The sequence below is a fragment of the Gossypium hirsutum genome, chromosome A05 (assembly GCF_007990345.1).
Source record: "Gossypium hirsutum isolate 1008001.06 chromosome A05, Gossypium_hirsutum_v2.1, whole genome shotgun sequence".
Taxonomy (NCBI): Eukaryota; Viridiplantae; Streptophyta; class Magnoliopsida; order Malvales; family Malvaceae; genus Gossypium; species Gossypium hirsutum.
In genome coordinates this window covers 1,894,073-1,908,290 of record NC_053428.1, presented here as the reverse complement: position 1 = coordinate 1,908,290, position 14,218 = coordinate 1,894,073, and the positions used below count along the sequence as shown (strand labels likewise).

Genomic DNA, 14,218 nt, shown 5'->3' with positions numbered 1-14,218 from the left:
TATATGTATTAGTTTGTATCAAACTCATTTCATCTCGTAACAGAACATTGTCCGTTGAACCATTTAGAATATCGTTGGATAACTTTCAAATTCATTAAATAAATCACTTTACCAATACTTTCCCAAATTGAAGAACAACTTACGGATAAGAGTACATTGTTAACAGAAGCTCATAAAAGCTGAACAGAAGCTCGTGAGAGCTGAACAAAAGCTCGTAAGAGTTGATCCACCCAAATCACTCTAAACAGAAAGTAAAACACGAGATTTCCCAACAAATGCTGAACCCCAATTTACTTGGGTAATATGCTAATATCTCCCTCCAATACCACCATACACCAATTTACAAATGTACTCAAATCCCGTGTTCAATCCAAACTGAGTATTAAATTCGTTAATATATTTCCAACAATAATTCAATTCCAACAATAGAACATATATATATATAATACCAATCACCAATTAACATTCACTTTAATCAAAATTATATAGAATATAGTTCATACGAACTTACCTGGTTAAATTGCAGAAATACCAAGATTCAGGAGCATTTGGATAATTTTCTATTTTATCAATATTCCACTCGACCTTGATCTAAATTAATAATTTCATTCCATATATTAATTTAGACAATAAAACAATTCATTTCATGTAATTTGGGTATTTTTATATTTTTACAAAATTACCCCTAAAGTTGTACTTTTATTCAATTTAGTCCCTAAGCCCAAAACATGCAAATTAATCATTTTTTAATATAAACCCAAGCTATCCGAATGTTCATGATATTCAAAAAAATCCCATTTATGCAATAATTTCACAACAAACCCTTGTATTTTTAACCTTTTCACAATTTAATCCTAAAATCAATATTTAACAAAATCACTTTATAAAATCATCATATAACATAATCAAAGCTCTAAATTCATGTTATTCATCAAAAACATCTGATATTTATCAAATGAAACTTTCAAAATTTTTAATAAAATAAAAAACTAAGGTAAGATTTAGTTGGACCTAATTGTAACAATCTCAAAAATATAAAATTTACAAGAAACAGGTGCATTGAACTCATATGAAGAAAAAATTGAAGAACCAGCTTAAGCTCTCTTCTATGTCTGTTTTCAATCGAAAATTGAAGAAGAAATGTCTAAAAAACTATCCAAATCTAATTTGTTTTATTATAATTTCACCAAAATTATAATTTTGCCATTGAATGGCTTTATTTTATTATTATTTTCTGTTATACCGCCTCATCCATTAAATTTAGGTACAATTATTACTTAGGTCCTTCTTTATTTATTAACTAAGCCATTTAATCACCTAATTATTATTTAACAAGTTTTACACCTTTTCAATTTAGTCATTTTTCATTAATTGGTTATCAAAACATTAACATTTTTCAACAAAACTTTAATACCATCTTAATGACACTCCATAAATACTTATAAAATATTTACGACTTGGTTTATAGAAACGAGGTCCTGATACCTCACTTTTTAAAACCACCTAACATAATAAATCATTATAAAACACAAATTATGAATTTAAAAACCTTTTTAAAACCATATTTGACTCGTAAATATTAAATAATAATATTTACAAACTTACTTGCTGGATTTGGTGGCCTCAAATCACTATTTTCGACACCATTAAAAAATTGAGCTGTTACATATAAGACGTACTTTCAGCGTCCCTATTGTGATCTCGACTAAAAACACATCCTGCTGGATGCGTTTTTGTGAAACGGTCAAAAAGTCCCAACGACTAATTTCTAATTTTTTTTTTAAATGGCTAATTTTTTTTTCCCTAACTGCTAATTTATTTGCTATATAAACCTAACACATTTTCTTGCTTTTGCATTCAAATCCTATTCTCTCAATTCTCTCAACTATTTGATTCTCAATTTTTCATTTAATTTCTCTCAATTTCTTGTTGTTTTAATTTAATATTTTGTAATTTCTTTTATTTTCATTTGTTTTTATAATGACAATATTGCTTATTCGTTTGGATGACAGATATAATTCCTGTACCAACTCGAATGGAGTGGTCAAGATAACTGACCATGAATTAGTGAGAATTTAGATTTCCATACTTTTATATAAGCGATTTAGTTTATAAACTTCATACAAATAGCTCATGCAACTTTTAAATTTTTATTTTTGCTAACATAGGACTACTACATTAACTCCGTTAATGGCTATGCCAGTGAAATAATGGTTAAAAATGGAAAATGTTGATGAAAGTACTTAACTAATACAATTTAAAAATGCAAGGACTTAATTAAATGCATTTTTCTTAAAAGAACTAATTGATTTTTTTTTTGTCTAACTTACCCTTCAGCGTATATATTAAATGATAAATCAAATATTTTAGATGTATTACAAAAATTATTATGGTCCAATAACAATTTATATTCGTTGCTGAAAAAAAAATGTATTCGTGAACTAAGGCATGCGAAATGAAACTCCAATCGATGTCATGGAATTTAAAAGTAAGATGAAAGATAATGAAATAATCCCAAAATGAGGATTTTAAAAAAATAATCGCGTTTTGTATAATTTTTTCCCTCAGTCAAACATAAATACAATATTTTATATTAATTATGTTTTAAAATAACATGTTTATTTATTTATTTATTATATCATTATTAATAAATATTCCCTTGAAAAATTCATTATTAAGAAATACATCTCTATGAGTTGGCATCTTATCCTTGGTTAGCATTGCACACACTCTAATTACCACCACATAGGGCTTGAATTTGGGTTTTCTTTAACTGAGCTGACTCCGTTGAATTCATTTTAATTAGAACATAGTATCTTTAAACAAATGGCAGACCTGGCAGGAATAGAACATCATAACAGTTGTTCAACGAACCCAGAAACAAATGTCCCTCATAAAAAGTAAGCCTTCAAATTATTGCAGCCATAAAGACAGAATATAAAATTGCTGCCAATCAGAAAAAGGTATACTGCATGATTCCAAGTTCCCAGATACCTTAAAATTTGTTCACTCATTTGATAAAAACACCCAACAACTGGGGACCCCAACTTTGTTCCACGCTGTGCGCAACAGATACAAGAGACGCTCGAGCAATGGACTCTATATATTCCTCTTGTTGTCCAGCCTATAACACCAAAAATTGGAATCAGTTCGGTTACCATATTATAATCTATTATAGCTATGCCAAGAAGGAACTAAAGCAAACAATTAAAAGATGTATATGAATTTGCATGACACTTACAATTGAAGCTTTCACATGCAAACAAGAAACAGAGCACATTAAAGATACAATGACAGTCATGGTTGATTATCGGAAGATGTCCGTCGCCTTACACGGCGCCTCCAAGGAAATGATCCACTATCTGAAGACTCATTGTCCTCATCTCTGGTAGATCCAGGTTCCCCATCATAGCTTTCTCCCCACAGTCTTGTGGATCTCCTCCTAATACTTAGTTGAGCCCTTGCTCTTGAGGTGCCAGACCAACTGCTGCTCCTAGGACTAGACCCCGGTTGAAACACTCGAATAAGGAAAAAGACGGTGAGCCAACTTCCATCATCAATTGGCAAAATGCTGTCATCAGCCCTCTCCTCCCCAAATGAAGATTGAAGTGTGCTGAGCAAGTCTCCAAGGTCTCTTTGACGCTCCAACCTCCTCCAGTTTCGTTGTCGCTCAGGATCAGCCTCAGATGGGCGGGCAGCAGGGTGCTCTAGTCTAGCATGTTTCCTTAGGTCTTTATAGGAACCAGTAAAATTACATGTTTCAGAGGAACAGCTTCTAGATTTGGCATTCATGAAATGACGAGCAGGCTCTACAACAACCCAATCTTTTACCTCACCACGACATAGAGGGCATACTAGTTTTGGGAGCACCTGATTTTCACATGAGACAATAGATGGGTTGGAGGGACCTTCCTCAGTCCTTTCTTCCCGCAACTCGGAGACAGTTGATTCTGAAGTTGCATTCACAACTGGTGATAGGTTTGTGGTTACAAGTTGAGCTCCTTGTTGAGGATCTTGTGGTGTCGTCGCGGAGGTATCTGAAAATGACTTGCGAAACTGATCAAAACAGTTAGAGTGGCGATAACTTGTATCACACATGTATGGACGGCAACCCTTCTCATGGGAAGAACATACGAGCAGAATTGCATTGTGAGGATGCTCCATGCAGACTGGGCACCTGGCATCCTCCCATTCCTTTAGATTTTCCTCAGTTTCAGAAGGGAATTTGGGCGAAGATTGGTGGCACGAAAAGGGAGATCTCCTACACCTATCAGAAGATAGGGAACGATCTCTTCTCACCTTCGGCATGTTGAACTCTCTAACGTGCCAAAACTAATGTTAAGTTACTGGACCTTTGAGAAGGCAGAAACTGACTGATTAAAATACAAAACATAACACCATCACTAGTTAATGCATTAAAGAGTATAAGATTCAGAAGCAAAAAGAACTGAGACAAGGCTAACAAGTAAAAATAAATAAAGAAAATCCCAAGTACAGATACAATGTATGAAAATGGAAAACCAAAGCTTCACAAACATATCATAGATTTCACGGGAAAAAATAAAAAAGAGAAGATATTGTATATTTAAAAATGAAATTTCACAATATCAGATAAGTGCTAGAAATAGCATATTGATGTCACAAAAATAAGTAAATAAATCTGTCGGCCAATTAATTGGCATTCAACAACTATATAAGGAGAAATGATGCTGCTAGTTATGATTGTAGCAGAGATGATTCTAGAACTGCATCATAGTAACAATAAGTCAGAACCGAAGTTAATCTTAAATATAATTCAATAACTCCCAATCAAGGGCAAATTCCCAAAATCCAAACGGACACTACCTTAGTTCAGTTGGTTTCAAAAAATTTTCCTCATGCTTTAAAGTTAAACAACTCAAAAAGTCAAAACAATCTAAAATCTAAATCACTTGAATTCAAAAGAAGACAAACCACCCATCAATTGCAACATCTTATTCCACAATCACCAGGCCTTATCAAATCCAGCAAATAGTACTCTTGTGCAATTGTAACTCCTTCGAAAATTTGATGCTGTTTTCCATCTGTTTGCTTCATTAGGGTCCTACAATTGTCTCAGGCACTATCATAAACAATTACTTCTTTTTGCACAAAAGCTTACTTCTTACAACCAACTAGAACAAGATAAAAAATCCTTAAGCAAAGCTAGTGCCAACATGAACCGAAAACGGCGAAACTATCCATTAGTAATCTTCCCACAAATCTTTATTTATTTATTTTCATCCAAAAGAGATTAACCCGACATGTAACCTTATCAATTATCAAGACTGAAACTCAACTATAAGAAACTGCGGCAAGTATCCCAAACAAAACTAGCACTTTACATAGCATCAAATTTAATTTCATGCGCAATAAAAAAATGTTAAATTCAAGCGGAGAGTGATATCGAAATACCAAAAAAAAAAAGGACAAAATATCCGAAGCGATAATAATCTCAGGAATAAAATTTCTTTGAGCTCCAAAATTAAACAAATTAAATCGATTTCGAATAAAACAAAAACATGAAGTGCAAAACCCCCGACAAAAAAAAGTCTTTCGCAATGAAATAAATACGTGAAAGAAAAAAGAAATCGAATCGGGAACTTCTAATAACTCGAAGAAAATTACTGGAATCGATCAGATCAGGGTAAACTCGAGCCCTTCGAAACCCCAATAGAAATGAAAAACAAGAGGTTTTTCGAATTAGATAATTACCAGCAACTTCAACTTCGAGGCGTCAATAGAAAAAAAAAACGAACCGACTCCCGATTTGATTTGGAGGCTAAGATCCTTTAAACTGGATTCAATTTTTTTTCTTCTCTCTTTTAAATACTAACAGAATTTAAATTTGGTGATTAGGGATTTGAATAGTGAGAGAAGCCGAAAGAAAAAGAAAACTAAAGGAAGAGAGGGAGAGGCAGCTTTTTTTCCTACTTAGGGCTCTTTCCAGCTTCCTTTTTTGTTTGAGCTCCAAAATCCAAACAAAAAGGATTAGAAAAAAAAATAAGTGTTAGAGAAAAAATAGGGGGCATCTTATATATATAAGGTGGAAGCTGACGTGGATAAGTTTTTGTTCAATAAATTTTTGTTCTTCCGAAATTTGAATAATTATTTTTAAAATCGGCGCCGTTCCGGGATTCAACGAGGACGGAGAACTAATTACCACACGCGCGCTTTATCTTTTTTATTTTCTTAAACTTCCTTAGCGGAGGTTTTGTGAATACAGCTGTTCACTCGCTGGCGGCTGCGCTTACGATTAATATCATACACAAAAATACTATTATTTTTCTACACGTAATAATTTAAATAAATTATTTTACATTTGACTCAAGCTATTTAGATTCATAATTTCCTTTTTTCAAAAAATTGTTCAATCATTTCATAATTAAAAATATTTTTTAATTATTTTATTGGATTCAAATATAAAAATATATAAGATAAATTACACCGATTATCATTTAAATCTATTTAAAATTACGTTTTAATTACTTAACTTTCAAAACTTACAAAATAATTATTAATATTATTAAATTATTATATTTTAATAATTCATTTATTAACTTTTGTTATTTTATTAACGAAATAATAATGTGATACTTTAATTTGACCTTTGAACTATAACTAAAATTGATTAAAAGGTTTCTTCCAAATCAATGCATTTTTAAAAGAATTCAATAAAAAATTATATAAAAAATTCAAGAAAATAAAAGAAATGAATTTCTCATTAACTATTATCTTTATCTCAGCAAAACCCCGAATTTTGTTCATTATACATCTTTTAAGATTTCAATCTCAATAGAAATCTAAATTAAGTTATAGTTTAGAGGTCAAAGGTTTGTTAATGGATGATTTAGTGCCACCATCACCAAAAAACTTCTCTTTTAGAAACTTTACATCACATTTCTCATCAAAACTAACACAACTTTCAGGTTCTGTCGTCACCCATAATTCTGCCGTTTTCCACATGATTATTGGAGATGTGGAAGTAGAGGCTTCATCGGAGGTGGAGGTGCTGCTGTCGCAGAGGCTCCTGCGGTTGAGGAGAAAAAGGAAGGGAGAGGAGAGCGATGAAGATATGGGATTCTTTTTCTTTGATTAAGTTTGGGTTCCATTGTTGCAAGAAGGTAGAAATTGAAAAACAAGAATGAAGAAAAAGAACAATCAGAAGGTAGAAATTACTTGTAAAGTTTAAAAAATTTCTCAAAAAATAAAATTTGGGCTCCATTGTTGCAAGAAGGTTGCAAATTTTTTTAACAGTTGATTTTGTAATTATTTTTAAAAATTTCACATATGAAGTGAGTTCGAGCGTACTAAATCGTATTATACTTTTATAAGTTAAAAGGGAGTATGGGTAGTTCTAGAGATTAATATTAAAAATATATATAATTTCTAAATTTATATATATGATCTTTTACATACTTTCATATTTTATTTTATTTATATTTTTCCGTTCAAATTTTTTTATTTTGAAGTTTTTTTATAAATCTTTTTTCAAAAGTATCAAAATGATACTTTAAGCATAATTCAACTTTTCAAAGAAAAATTATAATTTAGGGGTCAATTTAGTTATTAACCCTTTGAATTAATATGTCACATCATCTCCTTAATAGAAGTTAATGGATCAGTCTATAATATTAATGGTTCTTATATAACCTTTAAAAGTTGAATAACCTAAACATAATTTATAAACAATTGGTGTAATTTACACAAATATACATTATACATTTTATTAAAAATGATCACAGTCAAAGAAAGAAAATAAAATTGAAATGAACTAGATTAAGGTAGTTTCTTTCTTATAGTTTTAAGATAACGATTAAATTTAACGTTTTATTGATTATATCTTTTTATGTTGAATTATTTATTTTTATTACTTTAACCCTTAAACTTCAAAAATTAATTAAATTATTTTTTTAATGAAAATTGATTAGATTATTAAAATTTTAACCTAAAAAATTTTTAAAAAATTCAAATACATGTAAAATAGCATGTAGGTTACCACTTTAGTATTGGTAAAGTTTCAACAATTCAATTATCTTATTCATCCAAACATTTGAAAGTTAAGGGTCAAAAAATGAAAATCAATTAGAATCATAATGACAAAATAGTAATGTTAAGAGTTAAATTTATAATTATAAACTTACAAGTGTTGAGTGCAATAGTAAGACATTGCATTCCAAGGAGAGATGGAGGCGACATTGTAAGGAAAGATAATCACGAACTGCGAAGACTGTAAAACGGAAATGAAAAATACCAATATATATATAGTTTCTTCCCAATCCAAGGAACATACTCCATTTGAAGGAGCTATTGATCTAATTATAATTCATGCGATTAAGAAAGTGATCTAAAAGAGTTCAAAGGAAAAAAAATTGGATTTCCCAGCACCAACTCACTTTAATAGGATTTGCGAATTCAATTGTACTGTAAATCACAGTAACTTGGCAACCATCATGCAAACTGGGGTCATGACCTACAGCAGCTCGTAGAACATGCAATCCTATTGTAGTTTTCTAGTAATTAGCAAAGAACAAAATCAGGTAGCAGTAGTTCATTTCATTGATCTTGTCGGAGACAATCGCAGAAAGCAAGCAGTTCATCAAAATTTTGAATGTCAGGATGAAATGAAATAACAAGACCTTGGAAAGATAACAGTCATCTAGTTTCAGTAACACAAGTTTCAAGATGGCCAACATAAAGGAGACAGGATTTCTATAGAGATTTGAAGTACCTCATTACATTGCGAGATGGCTTCTTGATTTTCTGATTGCCATGAAGACTGTGTAACATAGATTATAAAGCAGCAAGAATAAGGCTCTAATACATAGCAGAAAATTATTCACTTACAAAATGGAATTCAGAATTATAAAGCAATGACAATCGAAACTCCTACAAGTTAAGTAGTAGTCAACTATAACCTTTGCCAAGACAGTTTAAGCAACGCTGCACCCTGTAATAATCCCATGAGAGAGAGAGAGAAACTATCAGAAACCAATAGAAAATCCTCTCTGAGAAGAAAACACAGTATTGAATGGATAAAAAGAAAGAAGGTTAACCTGTTACCATCACATGTAGGGCAAACACAAGGGTTAATATGAATAGGATCATACAAAGGTGACCACTTTATTGTAGCATTTCCGTTGCACAGCTTGCATAAGTAAAATCCTTTCCCTTTACAAACCCCACAAGGCAAGGCAAATTTTCTCTACAAAACCCAGAGAGTAAGATTGAAATTAAGAAAACAAGAAAAAGAGAATATGTTGGCAAATTGTCTTTTACCCGATTCCTTTCGGCTACAGAGCGAAATGCACCAATGGCAACGGTAGCTGCAAGATTGAGAGTCATAAATCCTCCAAAAACAATCGCAGCGCCTTTTCCCAATATACGAAATTGCTTTGGGATCATTTTCAAACCTTTCTAGTAATTTAATTTCTTAGAGGAATTTTTTCGAACACACTCGGTGCATAAGATACCTTGACTTTTGCGCTATAAGACGGAGTTTTCGATGTCCACAGTCTGCAACAGAAACTGCAAGGAGTCAGGTTTTTTTCAAAGAAAACGAGAAAAACGGTGGCGTGTCATCACTATATTAAAATAAACTAGTAAATTGAGGTTTCCTCCAAAAAATCAGACATGAGTAAAAACTCTAAAGAGTAAAGAAGAGAAGAGCAGAGTGGCAAAAGAAGTAAATAGGGAGAAATCTGGAACCCTTGTGGCTTCTTCAATGGAAGCAAAGGAATTTTGAAGAGCCAGAAAAGTGAATAACGTAGCGCGCGCGCGCGAGAGAGAGAGACAGAGAGATTCTTACCAAGACCATGCTTCAGGCAACGGAATTTTTTATAATTATGCAAACATTCTCTTGCTTTTATTCTTTTAAAATGGACTTCTATGCACAAGTCCACATCATTTATTAGCTTTACATTAATTAATAGAAATCAATTTTTTTAAGAGATCTGAAATTGAGTTTTAATATATTTATTTTCACCATTTAATTCTTTAACTATATATTTTAATAGATAAATACTTGTCAAATCCTAGCAACAGCCCAACACTAGTTGCTGCCCCAAAAGTCTTTTTACTATCTGAAATATTTGATTATATTTTCTCTTATTTAAAATACTTTATATAAATAATAAAACAATGGTGATTTGGTAAAAAAATTAAAATAATAGTAATAATTTTTTTGTTACACTGTTAGGTTTCAAATTTTAACATCTTTTTATCTCATCTCAATTATTTAATATATTAAAAAAATTATAATGATAATTTACTAAACTGATTGAGTTTTAACTTAAATTAGTATCTGCGTTATTATCAATGTAAAAGAAGGTGCATTGGAAGATGTTAAATTGTGTTTATTCTTATATTTCAAATTTTAAATCAAGAGTGAATTAAGAAATTTTTTCAAAATTCCCTACTATAACCATTGCCATCATTTCTCTTTATTTTCATTATTTTAATTTATAATATTTTATATATAAACAAGTGTTACTCTATTAAATTTGTTGGTTAAAATTTAAAATTACACTTACAGATCTCATCATATAATTTTCCTAGAATTGAAGTACAACAACATTAATATAGAAGGAGAGATAGTATATAAAAGAGATTCTCCGTGAAGCAAAAGAAAGGGAGTAAAAGTAGGAGATGCAGAAGGATTTTGTTAAGTAGTTTGGATAGCATTAACATCAATCCAACATATCGATAGACAGTGGTGACACCATGATAATATCGCCTTATACATTAATTAGTCCAAGAACACTTTTCATTTGCAGAGTCATGCCTAATATTATTATTGATCATCGCCAAGTTTTTTAAAACAACATTTGAAAGAAACCAGTCATTGGGTTTTCGGATATGGATTCTTTGGAAAACAGTTCGTCCCGTGATGTCCCTGGTGCTAGAAAACCCGTTCTTAACAAATATGCCTTTGCGGCTGCTCTACTGGCTTCTGCAACTTCAATTCTACTCGGCTATGGTGAGTGTTTCTTTAATTATATATATATATTGTCATCTTTATCTGATATGAATGGTAATATTTTGTTTTTAGATATTGGTGTGATGAGTGGTGCGATCATTTTCATCAAAGAAAACATTCACATTTCAACTATTGAAGTAGAGATATTGGTTGGTTCTTTGAATGTGTGTTCATTATTTGGTTCACTCCTAGCTGGGAAAACATCTGATTTGATCGGTCGACGTTTGACTATAGTATTAGCAGCATCAACGTTTCTCGTTGGTGCAGTTCTAATGGGATTTGCACCATCTTATCCTTTCTTAGTGGCTGGCAGAGTGATTGCCGGTGTCGGAGTCGGTTACTCCCTTATGATCGCGCCAGTTTACACCACCGAGCTTTCACCAGCAACAAGCCGAGGGTTTCTCACATCATTACCTGAACTTTTCATTACTTTAGGTATCCTATTCGGTTACTTATCCAACTACATTTTAGCTGGTCTCCCCAATCGTATAAATTGGAGAATAATGGTGGGGATAGCAGGAGCACCAGCCGCGGCTATTTGTTTAGGAGTTTTAGCGATGCCTGAGTCTCCTAGGTGGCTCGTGATGAAAGTCCGGTACGGTGAAGCTAAAAAGATCATTCAAAAAATATCACACACCATGGAAGAAGCTGAGTCAAGGTTTCAAGAAGTAAAAATCGCTGCTTCGGGATTGGATAGTGAAAACTCGAGCCAATTCAGTGGTAAAGGTGTTTGGAAAGAGTTATTATTAACCCCATCCCCTTCACTTCGTAGGATTCTTATAGCAGCTGTTGGGATCAACTTCTTCATGCAAGCTTCAGGCAATGATGCTGTTGTTTATTACAGTCCCCAAGTATTCAAAGCAGCTGGAATCCACAACAAGCGACACCTTTTCGGCATTACAGTAATCATGGGGATCAGCAAGACATTCTTTGTTCTGGTTTCTGCTCTTTTCTTGGATCGGTTCGGTAGGCGACCTCTTCTTTTATTAGGCACACTAGGGATGGTTTTTTCATTGGTGGGGTTAGGCTTGGGGTCCAAATTTCTAGCAGAAAATAACAGTGAACCTACGTGGGCTATTGTATTAAGTATAATCACAGTTTGTGCTTTCCTTTCATTCTTTTCCATAGGGATTGGCCCTATCACATGGGTGTATTCATCTGAAATTTTCCCGATGAAATATCGAGCACAAGGCACCAGCGTTGCGATATCAGTAAACAGGCTGGTGAGTGGTGGTGTTGCAATGAGTTTCTTAACCATCGCAAACAAGATTACATTTGCTAGAGTTTTTTTTATACTAGCAGGGATTATGACAATGGCCACCATTTTCTTCTACATTTTATTGCCTGAAACAAAAGGTAAAACCCTTGAAGAGATTGAGGGTCTTTTTGAAGCTAGACCCAGTGATGTTGAAAATTAGTTCTTCGCTTTCACCCTTTGTACAGAAAAACAAATCATATGAGTAGATTGATTCTGGTGTTTTTATTTTTTTCCATTCTATTCAAAACCAAAACAACAAACAGTTGATTGAAACTGTCAAAGCCCAGACCCAGTCCATTTCTGGGCCATTTTGTATTTCTCTTTTTTCCTTTTCCTTTTTAACATTACAAGCAATGACCCTAAAGATTTATTGGGTATCATAAACTGAAAAGCAGTCCATTTGGAAAAAAATATGGTTAAACCGTGATCAAGCTTTATACTACTCTTTCTAAAGAGACTTGCATGCATGGTCAGCTTTACAAAATAACATTATATGAACACTTAGATTTTCCTTCTTCAATTTAAAACCTTTGCTTTGTTACTGTTCTTTCATGGTGACTTGACAAACAATCTTGATTTCTCTATCATTTTCTCAATGTCCCCAACCAATTACTAGACAATCTGTGTTGGCTGATGAAGTTTAGTTGAAGGAAAAAACAAATTAAATATATATTACATACCTTGACTAAGTTAAATGAATAAACTGCTTCAAGGCATTTCATCATTACAAACAAATTATTACAAGTGTATATCATAATATTTCTCTTCATTTATTAAAAAAACAACTGTTATTTAATACTATTTCAGTGTTTGACTTCTGTGATCTTGTATACCCTATTTAATTTTTTTCATAAAAATTAACATACGATCTTTTTCATAATCTTTGAATGTGGGACCAATTAAAATATGATATGTGTGCAAATTCAAACCAACATATCATAAAAAACAAAACAAATGTCTTGTTTGGACCCCCAAGGGTTGGAGCTGCCCATGATATATGTCTCAACAAAATCTCCATTTTAATAAGAATATACAAAAGATCAAAAACAATCTTGCCTCAGTGTATGCATCCATATCTGTTTTGAATTTGGTCTGATATTTTTTTTCTTTTCCACTGAAATTGATGCTGTGATTGTTTGTTAAATCACCCCTTGCATTGACAAAACATTGTGTTGTGGAGTTGTCAGGCTGGCCATCTTTTGCTCAGTTTATTTTACACATTATTAAAGTTAGGGTAGTAGAAAGTTTGCAGTCTTAATGTTTATCTGTTCTTGTCTTTTTCAGTAAAAAATTTCAGTTTTCATTGTTACCAATTCTACTACTTGCCTGCAATATTTTGTTGTAATTAAATCAATCACCAGTTTCTTGGTACTTGCAGTAGGATCCTAAGCTCTATTTTAGGTGAATCTGGCGGTAGACAAGCAATGTTAATAAATATAGTTACCAGGAAATTCACATGTAGAAAAGAATGTATTTATGATCATTAATACGCCCCATGTTACTCCAACTTTTTAATTTTTTAAATATATTTTACATGGAGTTGCATCTTTTAAGATAAATTTGACATAATTGGTGTGATAAAGTAATTGTGCATTGATATTAAAGATCAGAGTTTATAAAAATCAATTTGAAACTTGTTAATGCTGGGAATCAATCAGAATGAGATAAGAAAAAAATGGATGGAAAGAACAAAAGAAAATGTGAAAAGCTTAAGGGGGAAGAGATCTCCCTACACTGTGTGTTGGGTATATATCGAGGAGGTTTTCCTGTGTGGTAGCATCATGTCACTGATATACGAATGGTGAATTACTCATGTGGTCGGTTAAGTGACAAGTCTTTTATATGTTGAGTAATCAAGAGTAGTATATTATAGACATTTACTTTGTTGAGATAGAATGATGTTGTTATGTCTTAATGATTCTGATGGACAATCCACAACAAGTATCTTATAGCGAGTGGTATGA

General features: G+C 32.2%; 3 protein-coding genes across 13 annotated transcripts; 1 reads left to right on the top strand and 2 right to left on the bottom strand.

Moving 5' to 3' along the window:
• Positions 1 to 2,792: 2,792 nt before the first annotated feature.
• LOC107907261 (uncharacterized) lies at positions 2,793 to 6,034 on the bottom strand. 9 transcript variants are annotated; one of them, XM_041112794.1, is made up of 4 exons: positions 5,734 to 6,034; positions 4,954 to 5,101; positions 3,242 to 4,352; positions 2,793 to 3,124 (listed from the first exon to the last, which is right to left on the bottom strand). In XM_041112794.1, exon 3 carries the CDS (start codon positions 4,306 to 4,308, stop codon positions 3,298 to 3,300), a length of 1,011 nt encoding a protein of 336 aa, XP_040968728.1. In that variant the 5' UTR covers positions 4,309 to 4,352; positions 4,954 to 5,101; positions 5,734 to 6,034; the 3' UTR covers positions 2,793 to 3,124; positions 3,242 to 3,297. The 9 variants fall into 9 exon arrangements, with proteins under 9 accessions (XP_040968728.1, XP_040968729.1, XP_016690044.2 ...); XM_041112795.1 differs by having other exon boundaries at positions 4,954 to 5,083; XM_016834555.2 differs by having other exon boundaries at positions 3,242 to 4,373; positions 5,734 to 6,033.
• A 690-nt stretch (positions 6,035 to 6,724) lies between these two features.
• Positions 6,725 to 10,065, bottom strand: LOC107907262 (uncharacterized). Of its 3 annotated transcripts, none has more exons than XM_016834558.2 (5): positions 9,827 to 10,065; positions 9,298 to 9,534; positions 9,075 to 9,223; positions 8,937 to 8,968; positions 6,725 to 8,797 (listed from the first exon to the last, which is right to left on the bottom strand). In XM_016834558.2, the coding sequence occupies exons 2-5, from the start codon at positions 9,421 to 9,423 to the stop codon at positions 8,754 to 8,756; spliced, it is 351 nt and encodes a 116-aa protein (XP_016690047.1). In that variant the 5' UTR covers positions 9,424 to 9,534; positions 9,827 to 10,065; the 3' UTR covers positions 6,725 to 8,753. The 3 variants fall into 3 exon arrangements, with proteins under 3 accessions (XP_016690047.1, XP_040968730.1, XP_040968731.1); XM_041112796.1 differs by having other exon boundaries at positions 9,298 to 9,546; positions 9,827 to 9,851; XM_041112797.1 differs by having other exon boundaries at positions 9,727 to 9,828.
• Positions 10,066 to 10,759: 694 nt separating this feature from the next.
• On the top strand, positions 10,760 to 12,558 carry LOC107902839 (polyol transporter 5). Its single transcript, XM_041112792.1, has 2 exons — positions 10,760 to 10,996; positions 11,069 to 12,558. The coding sequence occupies exons 1-2, from the start codon at positions 10,876 to 10,878 to the stop codon at positions 12,412 to 12,414; spliced, it is 1,467 nt and encodes a 488-aa protein (XP_040968726.1). The 5' UTR covers positions 10,760 to 10,875; the 3' UTR covers positions 12,415 to 12,558.
• Positions 12,559 to 14,218: the final 1,660 nt, after the last annotated feature.